The following is a 22,761-nucleotide window of genomic DNA, read 5'->3' on the forward strand; positions in this document are numbered from 1 at the left end:
ACCACCGTAGGAGTGCAAAGCTTTGCCTTGAATTTCCTCATCTTCAGGATCAAAATGCATTTATTTCAGAGAATAATTTCCCATAGACAAGCACAGCTTCGCAGCAGCCTGGCTTGCTGCTCCTCCAGCAACTACAAAGAGTCAAACCATGAGTGACCCAGGGCTCAGCACCAAAAACCCCGCACTTTTTAGAGCGGAAAAAACCCTAACCATGGTGCAAGAAAGGCAGAGATTCCTACCAAAGAGCTGTGCAAGGCCATTAAGCCAACATGCTCTCCACAGATGCCTGTCTGTTGGCCGTGTTCGGGTGTGCTGGTGTCCTTCCAAAAGGAGACCAGGGCTACCATGCCCCTTTCTGCTCCAAAAAGCCACTGGACATGCTACATTTCCTCATACAGCCGGTTTGCTTCATTTAGAGTTGTATTTTCAACTGGTCTTATTCTGTTTGAGGTTTCCAAATTAACAATGCAAACAGATACCAGGTAGACATGCAATTACACAACACACCTTAAAAAACAAATAAAATCAGGCTCAAGCACACAGAGGGAACATGCTGAATTTTTATGGGCACAATTCATCAGTTTCAGATAATTTGCCACCCAGCTTTTTGGGTATATTCTTAATATGTTGTCCAGATTATGATTAATTAAGGACCGTCTGTCTCACCGAAACCTTTAATTTGCTTGTCTGTATAGACAATTACACTTTCTAGTGTGTACAGAACACTGCCACAAAGAGATTAATTATACTTTCTCATAAAATGGTTTACTTATAAAATGTCCACAACATGGATTCCCAGACAAACCCTCTTGCCACGCCGCAGCCCTGAAAGCTGCGCCGCGGAGGGGCCAGCGCCGGCACCGTCCCAGCGCCTTCACGGAGGTGCATCTGTGGATGCAAACCCCACCCTGCAGCTGCTCCTACCATGCAAAGTAAAACTCAATCCAGAGAGATAAAAGGAATTTGGAGGAAAAGAGACGAATGTTTCACAGCTCTTTTCACCTCAAAGGTGAAGCCATCCGTAGCCATGCCACCTACTCCAAAGGAAAAAGAGAATTATTTTTTTTCCTAAACGTGCCTCATTACTTTTAACACGCCTTCACTTCCTTTATTGCACATAGCGCATTTGTAATTTCCACCAGGGAAAAACAAACCATAGCTTAACAACCTTTTTCCAGAAGTGCTGAGACACCGATGAACACATAGTGTTAACACATTTATTGAATATGAACTCAGGAAGGGCAGGGCAAATCCACAAGCTGTTTCTCTGTCCTGTTTTCAAACATGTGTTAGCATTTACTGACATGGGAAGAACTCTTCCACGGAATTTGAAGAAGAACAGGCTTAAATCATGCCAGCATCACAGCAACAGCCCTAACACGTGAACCTTGGAGAGCTGGGAGGTACAACATCTCCCCAAACTTTGCTTCATGAGTGAACTGTTTCAAGACAATAACAACAACCAGGCTGCAGCCTCATAGGAGAAAAAACAAACCACCAAAAACCAGGATTTCTAGAACTTCTTGTTTCTTGACTTCATCTGCACCCCAGGGCTGGCGGGAGCCCAGAAGAGCAGGGAAGAAGCTACAACACAGTGTGAGATCACCACCATCACACTGAGACTGAGCTCCTTAAAGGAACAAGAAGCAATGAAGGAGGGGGGAAAAAAACAGTACGGAGACTGCCATTTGTGGTTCAAGAAGTGAACAGCAGCACATTGCATCCTGCTGCACCTAACAGTCATCCCATGAATTAGGAAAGCAGCCACAGCAGAAACGCCCTTGGTCCCCCCTTGGTCCATCCCGCTCTGCCGCATCCCACACAGGAGGATAAGCCCACCCTGCGCAGCCTCCTCGTCCCCATTTTCAGGGTCGTCACCACTCACGCATCCTGTTCTGGGTCAGCTATAGCAGGTTTCTCCCTGCTGCTTCTACGCTGTCTCCTTCCTGAGCAGCAGGTCCTTCACTCCCAGCATCTCCATTCCCCTCCTCATGACCACAACTCAATGGCCATCTTCTCCAACTTGCTGCTGCTGCTGCTTTTCCCTCCATTTGCTTCCTCTTCCCTCCACTACCCCGCTGTCTAATTTTCACTGCACCCATTCCTCAATCTCAACTGACCTTTCAAACACATCTATTATTTCTCAGCTGCTTTAGCCTGCTGACCCAGGTCCGTTCGGTACCAACACACCAAATTCCCACCCCAGAACAGCAAACGTCACCCGCAAAATTTGAAAGCAAGTTCCTTCAGGTCGCATACCCCCATTCAGAGGAGCTCTCTGGGACACCCACTAAGGTATTTCACACATATGTATTTTTCCAAGCCTCCCTTCCTATGACAGCTGTTGCAGATCTTGAGGAGGAGCCGTGCTGCTGAATGGTGGGAATGGCTTTCTCGTTCCCATTACCTCAGTTCCCCTCACCCCGTTATATTTGCACCAAGAGCTCTTCCAGCTAAGGTCACCTCTCTGATTTGTTCATCCAGCATGCAAACAGCTAGACGCTAAGACATTATGGTACATTTACCGCTAAAAAATTAGCTCCAGCTCTGCACCGGTGGAATATCACACCCCCAAGCCCACCGCAAGACCCCAGAATACCACCAACTCAACGGGCACCTGGGGGGAGCAGCTCCCAAAACTAGGCAGGCGATGGGATCCCACACATCGGCTGACAGCTCCTTTGTGCAGCAAGGAGGAAGAGCGAGTTAATTTTAAACCGACAAACAATAGCTCATTGACGGGTTGACAGCAGTCAGTAACCAGAGAGCACCAGGCACGTTTCCTGTAGCCAAGTATAAAGCGTGCTGCCCGCATCTTTGCTTTTAGGAAAAAAACCAAAAGGGTAAGAGTAGTTTACCTGTGATCTTAACAGCAGAACTGCTTGGACCTGAGATGGCAGAAGTTTGTTTGATCCCTCCAAACATAGTGTTTTTGCCTACTGCCGAAGTCTTTGCTTAGTTACAACATCTAGGCGGGGGGTTTTTTTTTTTTGTTTTTTTTGTGGTTTTTTTTGTTTGGTTTTTTTCTTCCCCTCTCCCAAAATACAGGGCAGGAGTCTCCCCGACTTTGAGATCTCCTTCTGGGATGACCTGACCTCAGGGTCTTTCTGAGGCTCCCAAAACAGAGGTCTGGTCCCCCACTGTCAGACCAGCATCGTCCTCCTCAACAATCAAGACTAAAAATCACAGTGGTTTAGGTACCTCCTTAGAAGTCTTCAGATATAGAGGAACCAGTTAAAAGAAAACAAAAACAAACGAACTTCCACAGCACAGACAGCAGACAGTTTGTTTCATTATTGTTGCAGTGAGTGGGAAAGCCCACAAGTGGGATTTGCAAAAGCAAGTATGCCGGTGGCTGCTCCCTCCTGCACCTCTGGAATCAGTCCACCCCGACAGGCAAGCACAGGTCTGAAACCAAATCTGAAGGATTGGCTCTCAGCAAAATTTGAGGGACCTTCCCAACATTTTCCACCTGATTGGTATGAGGTTTGGTGCTGTGCCTTTCTGGAGAAGGAAGAACAAGGCTGTGCCTTCATCTAGACATGAGTGGCAGCAGATAGACAAAGCCACTCCATTATTTCTATGCTAACGATGCAGTTGTCATCAGCACACTTGCCAGAGGATGGGTTGTAATGGTAGATCTCTCTCCACCACGTTGATTTTTTTTCAGAAGCACAAACATCACGCAGCTCTGGCACAGCAAGCAACAGGACTAGCCCCACGGTCCTGGGTGCCATGGACACAGGGGAACCTGGCACACGAGCAGGATGAGGTCCCAGGTCTCTACTCTTGCGGGCAGTTTTCAAAAAGGTGAGATGAAGGTCCCCAAAGGGCAGTTATTTCAGTAATGCGGAGCACCCCGACGGTCTGCCAAATTCTAACTATAGAAGCTGGGCACCTGCGTGGCTCATCTTTCGCCGTTTGCCTCTGCACTGGCTGGAGCAGTGGAGAAAAGACCACCAAAAGCTTTCTCTCAACCCTCCTGTCTCATTCCCAGTTATTAACACTTCCCAGCCACGCTGTCTCAGCACACCTCCCTGCTAACTCCTACCTGGAGACAGTGGCTGGAAGTCAAGGATCATCTGAACAATGAAATCTAAATTCAGAAATGAGATTACAGGGTTTTTTTCTCCAGTTTCAGCTGAGTTCGGAAGGTACTTGGCCAATGCTCCACCTGAATAATCACTAGAACTCAGCCACAACCCAGTTACTGGAAGTAATTTGTGCACCCAGGAGTAGCACAGGGCTCATGCTAGAAGATGAAGGGCACCCTGGGATGCTTCTAAGATGCAGGGCAGGATCGTGCGTTATACCTGTGGCTGCTCTGCCCAAAGCAAACATGGAGCCCACAAACAGGGATCCCTCTCCAGCCCTTCTGCTCGCAGCAGGGAGGTGGGTGCACCACGGTGTCGAGGTTCCCTGGCCAGCTCCTGCTGCTTGGGTTCGGTTTCTTCCTGCTCACCGTCCCAAAGGGGTTTCATTTTACATTTCTGTATTTGTTTTCTCTTAAATGCTAATGCAAAAGTCAGGAGGAGCGGATCGGAAACAGGACTCTCGGCATTTAATAGCTTCCCAGATGCTGGCTCGGGCTGCGCCGTTTTGAACAAATCCTTCACTCGCTTGGGCATCGGGAACACCAAACCTGCTGCCAGCCCAGCCCAGCGATGGATCATGTTATATTCATCTCCTGTACATATCATTCCCGTACAACAAGAGTTGCAGAAGCTTGCTTGGCTTCCCTAAGTCCAGAGCATGCAGAAGAAAGTAATAAGACCTGGTTTAAGTGCAACAGCAAAAGCGTGTGAAATGCAGGGGCAGGAGAAGCTGCCGCCACGTGCTGGACTCAGCCCTGCAGGGCAGAGGCTCGGTGGTACCTCAGCTCACGAGGGCTTGGCAGCTCTGCCCTAACCACTCTGCAACCAGCCCATTAAAATAATAATAATAATAATTTCTCCCCCCAGAAAAGGCCTAGGACAACAGTTACGCCTTCTGAGAGATTCAGGAGGTGTCTTTAATAAGAAAAAAAACTAAGAACATCTTATCTAGGAAGCAAGAGAATAGCGGAAATGCTGGAGAAGAGTTATGGGCTATGTCCTGTCCCTGCTCCAGTTCCTCAAAACAGCTGAGCAATTTCCCCAAAGCACCACTTGGCTAGCACAGACCCCGGCACGGAAAACTTCAGCAAAAAAAGAGCAAAAGAGGTGAAAGTTCAAATTTAATAAATGAGACCGAGCATTTATGCAGTCTTAATGTCACCATTAATCCTATTAATGTTATTCATCCCCAGGAGAGGGGAGGGCACTAACTGCTGAAGATAATACAAGGCAAAGGAGACTTTAAATGCACCCCCCTCGTCTTTTTTTTTTTTTTTTTAAAAAAGCCCTGACTGCTATAACCGCTTCTGTGGCAGGAGATGTCATCGCAGTTGCACAGCTTTGTGGCTTTCCCACGGCTGTCGCTGTCACAGAGGCAGACGGTTACATGGTCAGAGAATCTCACCCACAAATTTCTCAATGAAGCCCACAAACGTGTATCTGAGGTCACTGTACATCTTCACCTTAACGACATCTATCACTGGGGAATCTGACAACTCCCGAAGTATTTTTTATTAAAAAAGCATTTCCCTTACCACTGAAAGTACATCCCTTACTGCCACACTGGGGCTGGGCTACTTGTTTAAATTGCAAAGGAGACACCCCCCAGGAGCATACATAGCTGTACTGTGAGAAAGTGTTTAGACAGGATACATAAGATACGTGACTCCAAAGCAGCAGTCTTCTCCCAGTGTCCACAAATGGAACACGCGCAGGAGGATCTGACGCTGTCATATTATGCATTAGGAGCCAAAATGACTTCTGGTCAGCCCTTTGGGGACAGATAATCACCAGCTTGTTCCATGCTCCCGATTAAGAGGAGATAATCCATTTCTGTATGGCTTTGGTGTCAGATCAGAGCAATTCTGGCAACAGTTCCAACGGCACACAGCGCTCCGGCAACAGCTGATGCAAACGCTCCAAAAGCCACGGGGCATCACAGCCTCCATCCAAAGGATGTGCCGCCACTCCGACTGTCCTTTCGCAGCGGCAACTGCTGCAAAGGTCAAGCACATAAGGGAGGCAGCGCAGGTTTGCCTCTCCTCTAGGACCTGAATGTCAAAACTGAGAGATGAGCAGCCAGAGAATCTGCAACAAAGATTCTGAAAGAGCTGGAGGACACCATTTGCTGCTTGAGCTGCATCCTGGGTTGGCTTTTCGCAACATGGAGATGTCATCCTGCAAGAGGAGCATTCATCCAACAATTTAGCTGCTAGCAACAAGGCAGCCCTAAAGAGCTGCAAAAGCTAAAATCAGAGCATGGGCCCATGCAAAGGAAGAGCTCTGGAAGGGATCAACTGCTTTTCAAGTCTCATCCCTAGAAATAGGGACAAGTATGTGGGTTTTGAACATCTCCCTCTCCTCTACATTGGGTACATTACACCAAAAAAAGTGGGAAGAATGATGATGGACAAGGAGAACTCATACTGCAAGGCAGAACAGACCACAGCTGACCCGATGACCAAGCACCAGGACCGAAGGAAGGACACATCACACCACAAGCAGCTGATCACTCAGTAGGAAGCTCTTAAAAACAAACTGACAAAACTAACATAGCAGTCTCAGGCACACCACTCCAGAATTTTTGCAGAAGAGTCTGAGAACCTCCGAAGGGAGACTCCCCAATCTGCCCCAGCCACCAGCAAGAGTGCTGCTGAAGAGGAGGTGTCTCCAGGTGACTGGGCTGGAGGGAGAGAGGCAGTCATGATTAAAGGTCTTCCCAGAGGTGAATGATGGAGGATTGTAATCACTTAATCTCTGCTTCCAACCCAGGTAAGATTAAAAAAATCCCTAAATCAGCTTTGTCTGCAGCAAACGAAGATTGAGATCTGGTATTTGCCAGCGCTCAAAGATGGGGCCATTAGGCTTTGGGACAAGCTGAGGAGGTTGCTAATTCTCCTTCATTAGTTTTGTACAGGGAAGAGAAACACCCTTCAGGGACAGGCTGGGCACAGCAAATCCAGCTTCCAGCAACAGGATCACACCATGCCCTTCCAGATTTGCCTGTCAAGGACTCCCAGGACTAAGACCAGGCTGAGACCAGCACAGGGCACGCTGACAAGGGGCTGATGGAAAAACCACGCAGCACAAACAAAACAGCTCATACAGGGCTCCCTACCAAAGCTCACCCATTTTGAAGCCTTGTGCTTGGACAGGTATCCAGCTCAGCTTAGTTTAATGTCCCCTTGCCGTCATGCAGCCCTACAGCCATCTCTCACCCTACAAACGGGCAGACACATCTAGCAATACGTCCGCCCCACGTCAGGGATGCTAATACACTGAACTGTGCACACTCTTTGTTTTCAATGCAGCATTTCATAAAGCCTCGTTGTTCATTTAAGGTGAAGCAGATGCTGTTCCTCTGGTCTCTTTGAAAGGGCTTATCTATGAGCTGGATTTCATTAAGGATCTTGTTCTGCATTTAATAAGATTGCAAGTCTAGACACTTTGGTTCTCCCTCTATCACTCCTTTGGTGTACCAGCAGGTAGAGACAACAGAGGTTAAGAGGGAAATATTTAGCTAGCAGATTTAGATGCTATCAAGACGATTGCATAATTCCACTTTGACTCACTGCAATTTCATACCCAGGGACTTTTTTGTTCACCCAAGTTCCAATCCCTTTAGAAAGAAAGGGACTGCTACCTGCTACAGTAGAGTAGAGAAAGTTCTTGGGAGGTTCAAGGCACAGACTTTGGGATATTAGTAGAAAATCCATGTTGAACCAATGACAAAACAAGGGAGAAAAAAGGTCCAGAGGAGATTTGCAGTAGAATTGCTCTCTACTACCAGGTGGCGATGACAATGTATGAGCAGAACAAAAGTCTCAGTAACCCAGTCCACCTAAACCTCCAGACATTTCCATGTGTAACTGGGTGTCACCTCATTCCCCCAGCCAACAAGGACAACCCAGGCAGGAGCCTGATGCCCAGCTCCTCCTTCCTGGGGATGTCCAGGCACAGGGGTCACAGTGACCAGGAGCACTGAGGCATCTGCAGAGCCCCGTAGGAGCTGCCACGACCAAGAGCTGAGCACTAAAACCAAGAGATGCTGCTTGGACCTCAGATGGGTGCTGTGCCTGATGCCTGGGCATTGACTTCAGGTGTTTTCAAGAGGGATGTGCCAAGGTGTTCTTGAAAGAAAGGCACCTGGCTGCAAGGAGGGCAACGCTCGAAGGCTGTGTGCCAGCTGTCTCCAAACAGAGTTCTTTCCTGCAGCTCCCATGAGCCGGGCATGCCCTACAAAGACCCAGTCTGACAGGACACCACTGAGGATCCAAGGGCAATGCAGAAGCCAGTCGTTTGCTTATCAGTCAGCAGTTAGCGTCACTCAAGTGACGGGAACTCAGCCGAGACTTTGTTCATTTTGCTTCTGACCCTGCATCACACTTGAACTCTCAGCCTCCGCAGAAAACCAACTCTGTATTTATTTGCTGCTCTGCTTAGCCCCAAAGTGAGCTAAAGCTAAAGTGAGATGGATACAAATCCTGTTGGTTCACACTATGCCAGGAAAGATGAGTATTTTTGTGGACTGAGGCTGCGAGATGTGCATGTTACAATTAGATGTGCTGCAGGGATGTACCAACAAAACTAACTGCAATCTTACATTAAGAGCAAAACGGTTTTCCAAAGGATTAATCAGGAAGAAAGATCTCTCTCTTTGGGAAACAAGCAGCCATAATCAGCAAATATTTCTCTCTCACAGGATTGCAAAACAAGGCATGCTTTGCCCTCCAAGCCATGAGTCATGAACTTCCTGAGCAAAGGGGGAGGCAGAGCAGAACAAATGCATAGAGAACAACAGGATGAGGATTTTTTAAATTTTATCCCAAGGAAAGCAAGTTCAAGGTCTCTGCACTTACCATCAAACTTCTTGTACCGGGAACTAAACATGGTTTGTAAGTGATTGCTAAGCTCTACAACAGCGTTTCTAAAGTCGTGTTTACTCTGCTGACCGTACTTCTCCTCCATTTCTTGAGAGCAGCATGTGTAGCCTTGCGAGCAGACTTTCAAGTGGTCACCTGAAAAGCAGAAAAGAAAACATCCCCAGTTAAAAGGATTCTCTATGCATGGGCAAAGAGGTTGGCGTGCGAGGTAGGGGAGCATGAGCACCCAAGGAGATCTTCCCTCACTGCGCAGATAACAAAACCTGAATCTGTAGAGGAATTTTATAGCGACACACGTAAATACCACACCTTGCCTTCCTGCAAGAACATTAAAGAGTGTCCTCTTATTTATTCAGTTAATAAATGGAATAAATAGATATTCATTTTGCACAGTATAATTGGAAGAATCGGCAAATTGATCTGTATAGACTATGCTATCTTCCATGAAGTTTTTGCTGAGTATTTTAATTACTTCCAACTCATTTAGTTAACACACAACATAGTATCAATGGCAATGGTCCTTTTTGCACAAGAGAAATCCTTTTTTCTTCACCCTCCCACCTCTAATTATCACAGGAGAAGTAATCTCTCTCAGAAACACAATTATCACTGATAGTAAAACGCACTGGGGTTTACGCAACGGCTCATTAAAAGGCTTTATATTTCCCAATTCCTGATTTTACAGTTTTCTGTCACCATCCTGGGTGAAATTTAGTGTTTGTTTTTGGAGAATTAAAACAGATTTCCCTTCCTTCACCATTAAAGATGGTTCTCTTCTACAAGTCATCTGGTTCAAGTTGGCTTGGTCAGAGGAATCACAGCACTTCAGTATCTACCGTAGCTCCACTTCAAATTTCACCAACAATCTGGGAATAGGATCCAGCCCCACACCATTTGCTTTTAGAGCATCTGGTTGCAGTGCAGGATGAGGCCGTCCTCATCTAGCAACACCAGTAAAACGTTGCTGTCAAGTTTTGGGGACCAAGACAAACCCTTTGCATAGTAATCCTCAGCTCCAGCTTCTCTGACAGGTCCCACAACCCAGCACCACCACAGGCAGGCAGGCTGATGCTAAAGTGGTTCAAACTTGGGCAAACTGTGCAATTCTTCGTCAACACTGAAGATACAATCAAAACAAGCAGTCAAGATGAGAAACTCATCCTTCCAAGTCAGATGGTGTTTTAAAAGACACAGCCTACATGTAAGCTGCTGCCTCCTCTCCCATTTCACACCTTGTTGCTAAACCTTATCCTTCAAGCCCGAGGAAGTAGATGGAAAAGCAAAGGCTCTTCCCTACCTGCTCACACCCTGGATGCCACCAACAACCTCCAACCGTCATCAAGGTCCGCAGACTCATGGCGAGAGCTGCAAAGGACTCGTCAGCCCCCTGCACAGAAAATAACCTCTTCACGACAGGCCATGAACCACGCACTTACTGAAGAGCCACCCTACCTGCTAGAGCATCGAAAATACGTTTAGAGAAACAAAAGCCATTTTTGCATGGTGCAAAACAAAGCCTGCCCATGCCCAACATAAGTGGTTGCTTCTCTGCCCACCTCATGCAAGATCTTGTAACAACGTAATTGTCCCAGCTGTTGAACCTCTGCATCACTTCGCACGACTTTCTAGCCCAGAAATGTTGGTATCTCTCCCTTAAGGACCATTTTAAAACAAGATATAACTATTTATATATATATCCCTCTCTCTCTAATTCTTAAGAACCTCTCCTCCTAAATCTATTTTCCTTTTGTGCTGCAGGGTTTGTTTGTTTTCCCTGGCATTACAGAGAGACCTTGACCAACAGATAATTCTGCCACAGCTAATTTATTGCACAAGACCATCCGCTGTTCTTGAATTACAGAAAGCTCAAAGTCTGTTATGGGAAGCAGCACTGCTTAGGCACGGCCTTCAGAAAACACAGAAAAATCTCACCGTCTCCTTACAGACATTTGTCTTTCGCAGACACAGTTTCTTCCCATCTGAGAAGGGCACCTTCAGCAGCAAATACACGGCATTAAGGGGTGCAGCACCAAGTGATGAAGCTCCATTTAGCTTGAAAGTCATTTAAAAGAGAGGAAGAGGTGCACCCAGGATTTTCAGATCCTGCCCATGAAATCCTCCATGAGTCTGCCTTACCAGTGAGCATTAAAAAAAAAAAAAAACTGCCCAAGCTCCAGCACTTCATTCACTTTGAATCTCTTTGCTCTGGTCCAGTACAGGACTAAGGCTCTTTGACACAACGGGAAACAAATAAACAGTAGCCAAGCAATAATTACAGCTACAGTGAAGGCTCGTTTCAAGGTGTCAAATTAATTTAATTTCAGAAGTCTTGACTCAGTTGTTTTTTTTTTTTTCCTAAATTCCTTATGAAGGGGGAGTATGTCGGAAATACTTAACCTGAAGCGCACGTCATGAGTTCAGCACCATTTCCATGATGCACGCCTGCCTTTGGCGGTTATGGCTTACATACCTGCCATTCTTTTGTGTTTGAGAGGCAAGCCTCTGCCCTACTCGGTGAATTCAAACATACCGACAGTGGGATTTCTTCTCCTAGTTACACTTTGCAGACACTTCTGAAGATGTCCACAGATGTCCTGAGACCCCTAAAACAACTTCTAACAACTACTCCAATGTATTTATTGATAAAAAAATAAAAAGCTCAATATATTTCACAAATACAATTAACAGTTTTATATCTATTCACACTATTAAGCTAAAGTCACCATCTCTCCTATTTTACAAGGCCTTTTTCTGTTATGTCACAGTGGTTGACATTTCCGAGTGTTAGATCAAGAGCTAATGCTACAAAGCAAAGTCATTTTTCTTTTATCCCCCCCCCCGTCCCAAATTTGCACAGTGCCTCCCCAGGACACACGTGCAAAGCCGAGCAAGGTGAACAGTACTGACAGTAACTCAAGCTTGCACAGATCCTATTTGGTTAATCATTAAGAAATTACGCTCCCAAACGCGACGCAGACATTCAAAAATGAATGACCAAGCAATCTAATTATGGAAGATATTTCTCAGTCATGTCAGCACTATGTGGTCTTGGCTTGTGATCAAGAATTAGCTCTGTCTGGAGCAGAGGAGCTCCGGCTACTCAGTGCTAATCGTAGGAGGATGCACTATGTTACCCAGTGTTAAAAAACAGAAAGTTTAGGGTTGTGAGCTGCTTTTCCTGCAGTTTTCCTATGCCACAGTGGGAGATACCAGTGGAAAGTCACTGGAAAACACTGAGGCCCCCGTTTTCTCACTGAGGCCCCCGTTGTCCTTAGCATCTCCAAGCCCCTGAGAACAGATCCTCGCTAGAGCAAAGCAACACGCACTGATACGGTTTGCGAGAAATCTCACACCTAGCCTTTGTTTTAAATCAGCTGGCAGAGCTGATCCGTTCAGCATCCATCCACAGGACTCAATCCACACCCGAGCTTGCAGGGAGAGCCACCCAACATCCCAGCGTCCCATCATTGGCCGGGGTGATGGATGCCCTTTCGGTGAGCAGCTGCAGTGCTGGGAACCACTTATACCTCCATGGACGGATCCCAAAGCATGCCACCATCAGGTAACAGCTTCAATACAGAGCAGTGCTACAACCACAGTGTGCAAGAGAACGATAACGGTGTGGCCTAGAAAGCAGCCGCTGCCAGTGGTCCACGTGACCATGGACCAGTTGTGCACACTGAAAACACTGACCTAGAGCCAAGACCAAAGACAACACTCTTCGTTTTTCCAGCTAGCAGTGAACTGCTTTACGGAAAAGGAGTGAAAAATTTGAGTATTCAGGCCCACTTAAACAGAGAACTAATGTTTATGTGTATTATGTAAAGAACACTCATGGTGTGCGCGCACTGTCAAGGACACATTCGGCAATAATTATTTCCCAAGTTAAAACTCATCAAACAATGCCCATACAAGGCATCTTCATCTACTGTTGAGTGTTAAAGACTCGGCAGCTTTTGTAATTTATCACCATGTGAGCACAGCAAAAATACAACTCTGCCACAGCTTCCTTTCAAGTTCGGCTTTTTATTGAATTGTTTGGCAGGGTGTGCAGTCATCACGTTGGAGGCTGCATGGCAAAAAGAGCTTAAGTAGCAGAGAACGACTCCAAGTATCTACCACATATGCACGCCATCACTGCAACTTGTCATGGATTTGCAGCAGACCTTTCCCATGGCCTGTTGCAGCAAGACTTTTTCTCTATTTTACATTACCTATGAATACAGAGAGAGGATAATGGACTAAAATTACAAAAGCAGCTTGCTCCTTGGCTAGTTAACAGCACACCTCTGGGGAACAGAGCGGGTGTTTTAAAGATAAAAATGCAATGGTACACGATGTTATCATCTGTACATCCAAGGAAACATCCTCAGAAAGGTAATCTTGCAAACTTATGATTTGAGCTGTTACAGAAACACCACATTCAGCACACTCCAGGTACATGGAGTTTCTTCCAAACCAAGTCACTGTTTTGCAATGTGCTGGAAAACAAGTTTTCCTCGAATGAGTAAGCGTGCAATACAAACTCAGGGGCTTCAGATCTTGAAAAGTAGTTCCCTTCACTGAACAATTACCCAAGACCTTTTCAAAATGCTGTTTCTGGACGTCTGACATGCCTTCCCAGCCTGCTTCTCCTCACCTTGACCAAGTTCATAGTTTAAGTATACCCAGCTGCAAAACTAGCTAAACTGTCAGGAGCGGTTCACTGGAAGGCAGTGGGGTTTATTTCTTTAAAACACTCCTGTACACAGACTAGCCCTTCATTGCAGTTCAGTAAACAAGCCAAAAACAGTTTATGGTCCGAGATGTTGCTGTTGGACTTTGCTCTCACGTGAGAAAACAGGCTGGGGCAAGCTGGGCTGGTGGAGGAGCGGGAGGCAAACACTGCTGGGGGACCGGCAAGTGGGGCCACCATTTCAGCCTTGCGCTCTGCCTCCTCCCTCCAGCACACATTGGCTTGTGTCATCTTTTAAAGGAGTTTTATGACTTCCTCTGAGCCAACTACCAAAGGAATCCCGGACTGTAATGCCAGGCTCTAATCCGATTTCACACTAGACTTGCCTTCTAATTATCACAGAATATTAGGCTTCCACCCATCATATATAATTGACACGCTACTGAGGCTTTACAAAACCCCCAACAAAGATGACAAGAAACACTAGCATCACCCCTGAACACAGCTCCGCTGCTCCGGCCCCACGTTAACAAGGGGTGAGAAGAAGAAAGAAAAGCATGAGGTTGTGATCGACTCCGACACAGTCATTGAGACAGACAGGGCTACCGAGCCACCCGCCCAATCCGATCACCTTTAATTGTACTCAAAATACAGAGACTTGCCCACTTTTCCTGGCTACGAAATGAACTGGGGATGCTCAGCACCCCCAGGAACGGCCCATGAGCTCTCATCCACCTGCAACGGTGCTGCCGTAACCCCTGCGGGCTATGGGCACAACCACACGTCCCACAGCCACAGCTGTCCCTGCGCCCCAAGGAGAGGCTCAGCCACCCGAACCACTGCTTACGCTGCTTTTAGGTATTTGCTAATGAAGAGCACTACAGAAATGCAGGCAGTGTCTCGGCATATAAATATTTCCAGGCAAGATGACACTAAGCTGCAAACACCAAAGAAAAGCAAAAAAGTGACCATACTGCCTCCTCCCAGGCTGTCGCACATGCACGCTGCTCGGAGGCATGCTTTTGCTTGGCATAAGCAGCAGACTTGAATTTTTAGTTGATGGCTCTTATCAGAGTACTTCTTTTTCACCAGGTAGTCAGCCTTCTCTGCTTGCTTTAAAGTGGTGCTGCTGTGGGACTTGTTTATCTTACTGGAGAGAATACTCCTGCAGAGACGGTCGCGTGCCAGGAAGGAAGATATGTAAAACATCGCTGAGGTCCTGCTAACGGAGGTGATGCATCCACAAAGGGCAGCAGCATTATTTTTTTCTAAGCTCACATCCTGCAAGCGATGCAGCAGTGCTGGTACCCTCTGGTCAGAGTGGGTCAAACTGGGCTGGGACATTCGGAGCCATACCTGCCTCGATGCTCTCGAGTGCATGGTACTATTTCCAGCCTGAACGACTATTTCAACTACACGCTTCCAGGAGAAGTGCTTTGTGCAGCATCCACCCTACATCTATCACCATCAGACACAAAATAACATAACCCATTTCCAATACAAATTATTTCCCATCCTCAAGGCCACCATCAAGCAAGAAGAGTCAGTTTTCCTTTCTTCCCTCCTCAAAACATTTGCAATTCCCATTGGTATCTCAACATAAAAAGCACCAAAAGACAGAGAGCACCCCACATACCCAACCCCAGGTCCTTGCCATTGAGGTCTGCAGCCAGCATCACCCTCCAGCCGGGCATGGGAGCCCCCCTCCAGCCCCTCCACAGCCACTGAAGCCCTAGTCCTGGATTCAGCCACCATGGGTGCTCGTCCCCACCCGCACCCTCTTTTTCCCCAACCACCCATGATTTTTTTCATCCAGAAGACATCCACAAGTGCAGTCAGCTCCCAAAGCTGGAAGTACCTCAATTTGGCAGCACGTGCCAGTGCGCAGTATATTTAACATCCCACTCAATTAGCAACCGTTTTATATAAATGGTTTATTTGCCTTATTAATGTTAAAGCCACTTGTTTCCCCTGTGCTTCCACTTAGTTATTAATCAATGTGCGTTTCAGTTTTTTGCTGATTACTCTTATGGCACAGAAAAATTCCCCAGACTCACTGAGAAAGCTTATAATATTGAAATGATTTTTTTTTTTTTTGCAAACTTGTCAAGCAGTCAAAATACACTCTTTGATACCTAAACCAAAGCCCTTTCACCTATGCTTCACAACAGTGAGCTATTTTCAGTTGAGCTTTACTGCATCTGTTAACTCAGCTGCTAATCCATCTTGCAGGCGCGAGGAACGCCAGCGCGCACAATACCTCAGTGGCATACCTCCCTTCAACACAACAAATAATCCTAATTATTTCCATAGCACGTACCTACAGTTACTTAAAATATCGTACACAACCGAGGTCTGTCTGGCTTCTATTTTTCCATTTCGCTTTGTTGACAGCTTTGGGTTCCCAAATTTACTGCCAAGAGGGTCAGGGACCGAAGAGAACAAGAGAGATTTATATCCGCGTGTGTACATTAAGCCAAATGTGCATTAGGAACCTTAATTTTTTACTGGAAAGAGCAACTTAGGACACAAAGAGAACTCTTGCCTTCCACCCACCCAAATCCAAATTTCTACAACAAAGCTTGTCTTCCAGCTGACGACAGAGCCAGGTCCCTGAAGGACCGAGTCCAGGCAAATGCTGCCTGTTGAGGCCAACTGGAGTGATTTTGGGACATCACTCCCAGGTGAGGGCAAACCAGGAGAGGCCTTCCCATGCTCCTAACGCAGCTCTTCAGCCTTGAACAAGAGACAAAGACCTGCCTCCACTTTCTGCAGCGCCTCAGAGAAGCATCACCAGTCAAACATGGTCCCCTCCTGCCTGGCTCTCCTGTTTTGAGCTTGGGGCAATGGAGAGGTTCAGGTGGAGGTCCCCAAGGACCAAACCCAAAAAGTCTCTACAGCCCACGACTGCGCCCTTTGCAGGCGATGTCCAGATGAGGAGGATGCAGGATCTCCCCTTCAGCAGGGGTTTTAAGAGTTCATTTAAAGTTAAAACCCTGCTCACCTGAGGAAAAACACCATCGCTGCTTCATTTCCACAGCACAACCAACAATTTCCTTCTCAACAGGGTGGCCCAAATACTGCGAGGTTTTACACCCTGGAAAAATAAGCCATGATAGAGCGTGCTTTCATTCCAACAAACAGGATATTGAGTCAATTAGTGGCACACCAAACACAAACCAGACAGATGAAGATAATGCATTTCTGCAAACATCAAAAGACAGAAACCACACAAAGACCTGAATATACAAATAAGGCAAGAAAAAACAAAAAAGAACACTACATAATTAAATTTATTATTTAAACAAACCTGCAGAGTAAAATAGCTCTAGTTAACTAGAGGATTCTCCCTGGCTCTAGCTAAGACAGAAACCTTCAATGAGAACCAAGAGTTCTTTTCTAAATAAAAAACAAAACAAAAAAAACCCTATTTGACATCACTGAATGAAAACTTAGGAAATGCAAATTCTCTTTATTATCACCAAATTCTTCAGGCATGAAACGGTTTTCATAACGTGTTATGCTGAAAATTATTTTTCGTTTTTTCCACTTCTCTAGTGAAGAGGACGGATACACAAGGTGAACAAGAGACCCATCTCTGGAACAGCTGAGACCAGTAGTGTCCGTGTCCCTGTCCCTCCATCAGCTACCAAAGAACAGCTAGAAAGCCCAGCACTTGCGGTCAGTAATTCTGGGTATATGTAAAGATAAAAATAAAAGTAAAGATAAAAAAAAACAGTAAATAGAAGAGACCTGGCTGGGAGACAGTTACTTTCTTTGTGAGACTTCTCATTTTTTTCCTCAAATTCCCCATTAAGAAGGCAAAACAAAGCTGAAAAAAACTGCTTTTTTGTTTTGTTTTGTTTTTTTCCAGAAAGCTTTGGGCTATTTGCCAAAAAAGTAGCTTTTAACCAAAACTGATTCTGCTACTAACACTGTCATTTCAATTGGAATATCTTTCCTTCTTAACAATATTTTCCCCTTCCTCTTTTGGTCCCTCTCCCCCTGCGCTCCCCAGACCCTCTGGCAGGCACCTCCCAGGACGCTTGCCGGCGCAGGACGGCACCACACATGGGCAAGCAGGAGAAACAGGAGTACACCGCTGGCAACCACTTTTCCAGTATTTTTTTTTTTTCCTTTTCAAACATACCGATTCCAGCATCAATGCACAAAAACATGTTTCAGAGCCGCACAGTAGTTTCTTGTGAGATGCTCACCTATTTGTGCCAGCAGACCAGTCATCGGCTGGCGAGTCCCAGATTTGGCAGCAGACGACCCTCGAAAGCTTCAGCAACGTTTTGAGGTCGTACAGCCCTACTGATTCTGAGGATCACGCTTTATTGGAGAAAAAACCCAAACAAATGACAAAAAAAAACCTGAAAATAAGGTGTTCATGAAAAGCCACAGCTCTCCCAAAGGGTGGCACCAGCACATTTTAAGGCAAGGACCACAGTCCCAAGGCACTGGTGCCAACCCCTCCAAGCATCCCACCTTTCCGATGTCGGCAGCTACGCAAGGGCTTGACAGAAGTGAAATTTTCCTGCTTGAAAAAGCAAAAAAAAAGCATACACCATGCCACAAAGTGGAGCTACCACTTCCTCATGTTAAAAGCGCACCAACAGGAACAAAGGTACTAACGGCATGTGAACTGCCAGGTATGACCCAAGCAAAAATTTTTTTAAAAGCCCCAAAACCTAAATATGTTTTCAATTCCTTAAAAAAGAAACAAAGCTTGTGAAATATAGCCACAATTTCCTGTTTTTGCCTTAAAATAAAATTTAAAAAATATCCTGGGCTTGCTTTATACAAACAATAATCTGATCTATAAATTGGAACACAAGAGAGATGCTAATTAACTTCCAGAGAGATTAATTCTCTATTTCAGGATCCAAAATAAGCACTGTGGAATCTGCTGCAAGTCTGAGACAAACTTTACACAGAAGGGAAGGAAAAGGGAGGAAAAAAAAAAAAGAAAAAACCCCACACACAACCCTAAGCTGCAAACAGCTATATTGAAGAGCAGCATACAAATAAATACGCAAGTATCTGCAAAGTAGCAGAGCGATGTTTTTCATCTGTAAAGACACACTCCTTCACCCTGCCTTGGGTGGCTTTGGGCAGGGAGGACAGCGAGCAGTGTGTAGGGGCTCAGCAGAGACCCAGGACCCACCAGGGCTATCCAAAAGTCCTAGGTGACCCAGGCAGGAGGTCTACTTTTGCTCCCCTTGCTTTGATAGTGAAACCCTCACAAGCCCCTTGCTCCACACAACTGCTGATGGCAGGGGTCACCTCCCACTCTGTGAAGGCAGCCTGAACTTTGGACCAGAGCACCGACTCCTTATCTCCTTCCTCCTGCTGCCCCACGTGCCACTGGTCACCAGCGCCGCAGCACCCAGTGCCACCCACCCCCAGGAATCCCGCTTGCTAGGGGAACAAAAGTGAGCCAGAGCTCTCCACCGAGGAGAAACACTCTTATCTTCTCAATCTGCAAGAGTATCGCTTGCTTGGGGGTTTTCTGGGGCAGGAGTTATGACTTCTGGTAACTGAAAGTATAAACAAAAAGATGAAAAGCTGTGAGGGTTCGGGTGTAGCAAAGTCCAGCCATAATCTAACAGTCAGCTCATGTCAGGAAATCAGGCACCCTCCCCTGCCTCTGCAGACCCCCATCGTCCCCAAAGGCACCTCACTAGACAGAAAACTGAGCTCTGGACTCCGTCTAGCAAGAATGGCTAAAACCTGAGGGCCAAGGAAACAAGTTCACTCGGGCAGGTTGCCTACCCACATCTGCCGAGAGCCACGGACGCATGCTGCCCAGCAGATCCCATGGCCCCTACCCATTCCCCTCCCTCGACACCAAGGCAAATAATGAGGGGTTTGCCAGGCCTGCTTTGGAAGACATCAGTTTCCACCCGGCAGTACAACATCACTGCCTGGAGTCATGCCCATACCCCATTTGCCCTCGGTGGGCTGCTGCCAGCCCAGAGGGTCCTCCTGGTACTTGCAGCACCAAAGGGTATCGTCCCTCCGTCCTCTGGCTGGGCCACATGGAAACTTCGCTTTCTTCCAGGCAGGGACAAATCTGCCCCAGAGCACAGAAATATAGTGTGATTCACTCTTTCAGAAAGTCTGGCCACCCATCTCCCTCAGGTCCCGCTTGATGCATGGTCAGCTGCCACTTTGGCTTGCTGAGGATCAACCCTGAGGCCCTTTGCTCCCCAAATCCCCCCTTATTCAAGTTGAGGGATACTTGTGGCCTCTCTACAAGACTCAAGCAACCAGCCTGACCTAGGAGAGGAGGCAAGGTCCCCAAAACACTTCTGACAGCATCATGCCATTTCTCAAAACAAACTCACTGGCACGCAGAGTCCTTCAGTAAGAGGCCACCTACCAGCCTGAGCTCAGCCCCGGGATGAACGTTCAACAGTTGGGGGATGTCAGCTCCCTGCACAAAGCGACAGCTGTGCAACGCCAGCAAAAACAGAGCCCAGGCATGGTGAGAATCATTCATCTGTAGGATGCTTCCCCACCAACTGCAGAAATATTTGCTCCAACAGCCTTCAAGTCTTTAAGGAAGAACTCAATGTTTTTGTTTGTTTTGGGTTTTTTAAATTTTTTTTTTTCCTTTTCAATCCTCTATTTTCCATTTCTCCATACAGCAACCTAACCAACCCAAACCAACCCAAGTCCTCGACGAACAGACTCTAACTACCAGACCTTCCCCTTACAGAACAGAGTTGCTTCCCGCATGGCCACATCCTGCTGCCCCTCATAGGACAATTAGCCTTAATCCTCGTTAGTTCTGTACGTTTCCTTTAAATCCTGTTACTGCATTCCTCCGTGCACTCGAGTGCAGCTCAGCCAGCCTCGGCTGTGACGGTGACCCCGCGGTGCCTCCCAGCTCCTGACCCGGCAAAGCTGCACCCATCCCAAGGGCTGCAATGCTCCCGGACTAATCTATCTTCACTGATTAGTTCTTAATCAGGAAGGCAGACGTGAACGAAGGGTGCAGATGAAAAGAGAAAGGGGGAGGGGAGGTTAAATAGAAAAAAAAATTGTTTTCTTCAAGGAAAGGTTCCCCTTTGCTGCTTTAGGAAACAACTATGAAAAATTTGTCCAAAAGCATCGTTTGAAGTCTGGCTACTTTCGTATTTGTAACGTTTGAGTCACTCCACAAAACCTCTGCCAAAGCAGACTGAGTTGGACTACTACATTCATTTATTTTGGAAGTTTATCCAAGCTTTTGGTTAAAGATAAACAACGTGCCTGGATGTGAAAGAACATCAGAGCTGGGCTGCTGGAGCAGCGGGGAGCTTCCACTCGCTTTGATAGCACCAAGGCACGAGATGGTATCAGCACAATCCAAAATGTACTTACTCCTTCCTGGAGAGGCACGGCAAAAATGCTGGGAAGTTACTGCTTGTCCTTGGGAGGCATTCTTGCCATGCTAATATTATGCAAAGGATTCAGCTTAGAAACCTCAGGCACAATCAAGGCATTTAGACCTGACTCATTAATGGCCAGCAGTTAATAGGCTGGAGCCGTAATTCCTCTGTCTGGGGCCCTGGGGGTGTTTATGCCAAATCTGCACTTCTGATCTGTTACTGAAGGTAGGAAGCACCTTTCAGTCCAAAACACCCTGAAAACCAAAAGTAAAACCAGACCTGATCAGGTCTTCACTGATTCCCAAAGCCAGTGAGAGCATGAGTATTCCTAAACCTGTCTCCAGCAGGGACATGGAAAAAAAAAAAGTGATTGGTAATGTGTCTTAACGCTCAGTGCTCTTTTAAGACATCCAAGGAAAACCCTCCATCAAACAAAAGTTCAGAGAGTGTAACTCTCTCAAGAGCAGCACCTGCATGTCAAGACTACAAATTAGTCTCTGGAGCCTGCCACCCTCCTTTCAATTTAAAGTTTAAGGCAACACCAACACACCAAAAACCAGGATCTTTCTTGTGAAAAGCTGGTCTGAAAACACATGGTGAACATATTGCCAAATTCGAGAGACACCTCGAAAGAGCGACAATGCGAACTTTTGGGACTTCAAATAAACAAATTTGAACTAATCAATCTGGAAAGTCTGTTTTCTATTTGTGGCTTTGGGGTTGCCGTTTTATGTTTCTTTTTTTGTCTTCGCTGTTTGTTTGCTTTCAATTACTCGGGGCCCCTCCTTATCCTAACCTCTAAAATTCCCTGTGCCGCGCCGGCCGGGAGGCAGGCAGCAAGACACCATAGTCATGCAATTGCAAATACGAGCTGGAGGATTCTCCTTCTTCAAAAGCTGCTGGTTTTGCTCTTAAATGAACTTTTTCTGGTGTGCCTCCCCCACGGCAAGGGTACAGCAGCAGCAGTTCGGCGTCCTCTCCTCTGGAGTGGGGACTGTTTGCTGTTTCACAGGTCATGAGGAGGTAGCCAGCAAAGCTCGCCAGATGTGTGTTTTATCACCTCGAGTGAAACTACTATTTTCTTTATGAGAACCCTGTTTTTTAAGGTTTTATCAGATCACTGTGATTACAAAAACTTCACTTACATGCTCAAAAGCTCCTATAAAACCAAGGTTCAAGGTCTATGTGGTTTTCAGTTTGGAGGAATGACTTGCAGACATAGGTAAATTTGTCCATAAGCTTCCACTGACCGGTTGCTCGGTGCGCTCGAACCATGCCTGCCTTCTGAGCAAAATTCCATCAACTCACTGACCAAAAGATGTTCTTTTAAGAATATTAAAGAAAAAAAAAAAAAAAAAAAAAAGAGCTTGCAGCAAAAAGGAAGTTTCAATTACTTTGTGAAATCAAGCAGAAAAATTAAGATCCAAGAAAACTTTATTAGCTCTGACAAGCAAATGCTGATGCCTTTGTTTCCGATGTGCGCAAAACTTTTACTAAGGAGAGGGGGGTGTGTGTGTGTTTTGGGGTTTACCTTTTTTCTTTTTAAAACAGAGATGTGTGGGATTTATTTTTTTTCTTTTTAACAACATGCTTTGCTATAACAGTTTCGTAAAGATATGCAAAGGCAGGGACTGGCACAGAGCTATCACAAAGCAGCTGATCCTTCTCTAAGCATCCACCAACATTTCCATGTGTCAATATTACTTCACAACCGCATTTATCTATGG

At 46.3% G+C, this 22,761-nt stretch overlaps 1 protein-coding gene across 1 annotated transcript in view; it reads right to left on the reverse strand.

Moving 5' to 3' along the window:
* The window catches only part of GPC4 (glypican 4), a 68,675-nt gene that overhangs the window by 29,277 nt on the left and 16,637 nt on the right, over nucleotides 1-22,761 (reverse strand). The window contains exon 2 of the mRNA XM_086756527.1: nucleotides 8,954-9,112. Coding sequence (XP_086612653.1) covers nucleotides 8,954-9,112 — 159 coding nt within the window. The remainder of the gene's footprint in view (nucleotides 1-8,953; nucleotides 9,113-22,761) is intronic.

This window comes from Chlamydotis macqueenii, chromosome 11, assembly GCF_036417535.1.
Source record: "Chlamydotis macqueenii isolate bChlMac1 chromosome 11, bChlMac1.mat, whole genome shotgun sequence".
NCBI lineage: Eukaryota > Metazoa > Chordata > Aves > Otidiformes > Otididae > Chlamydotis > Chlamydotis macqueenii.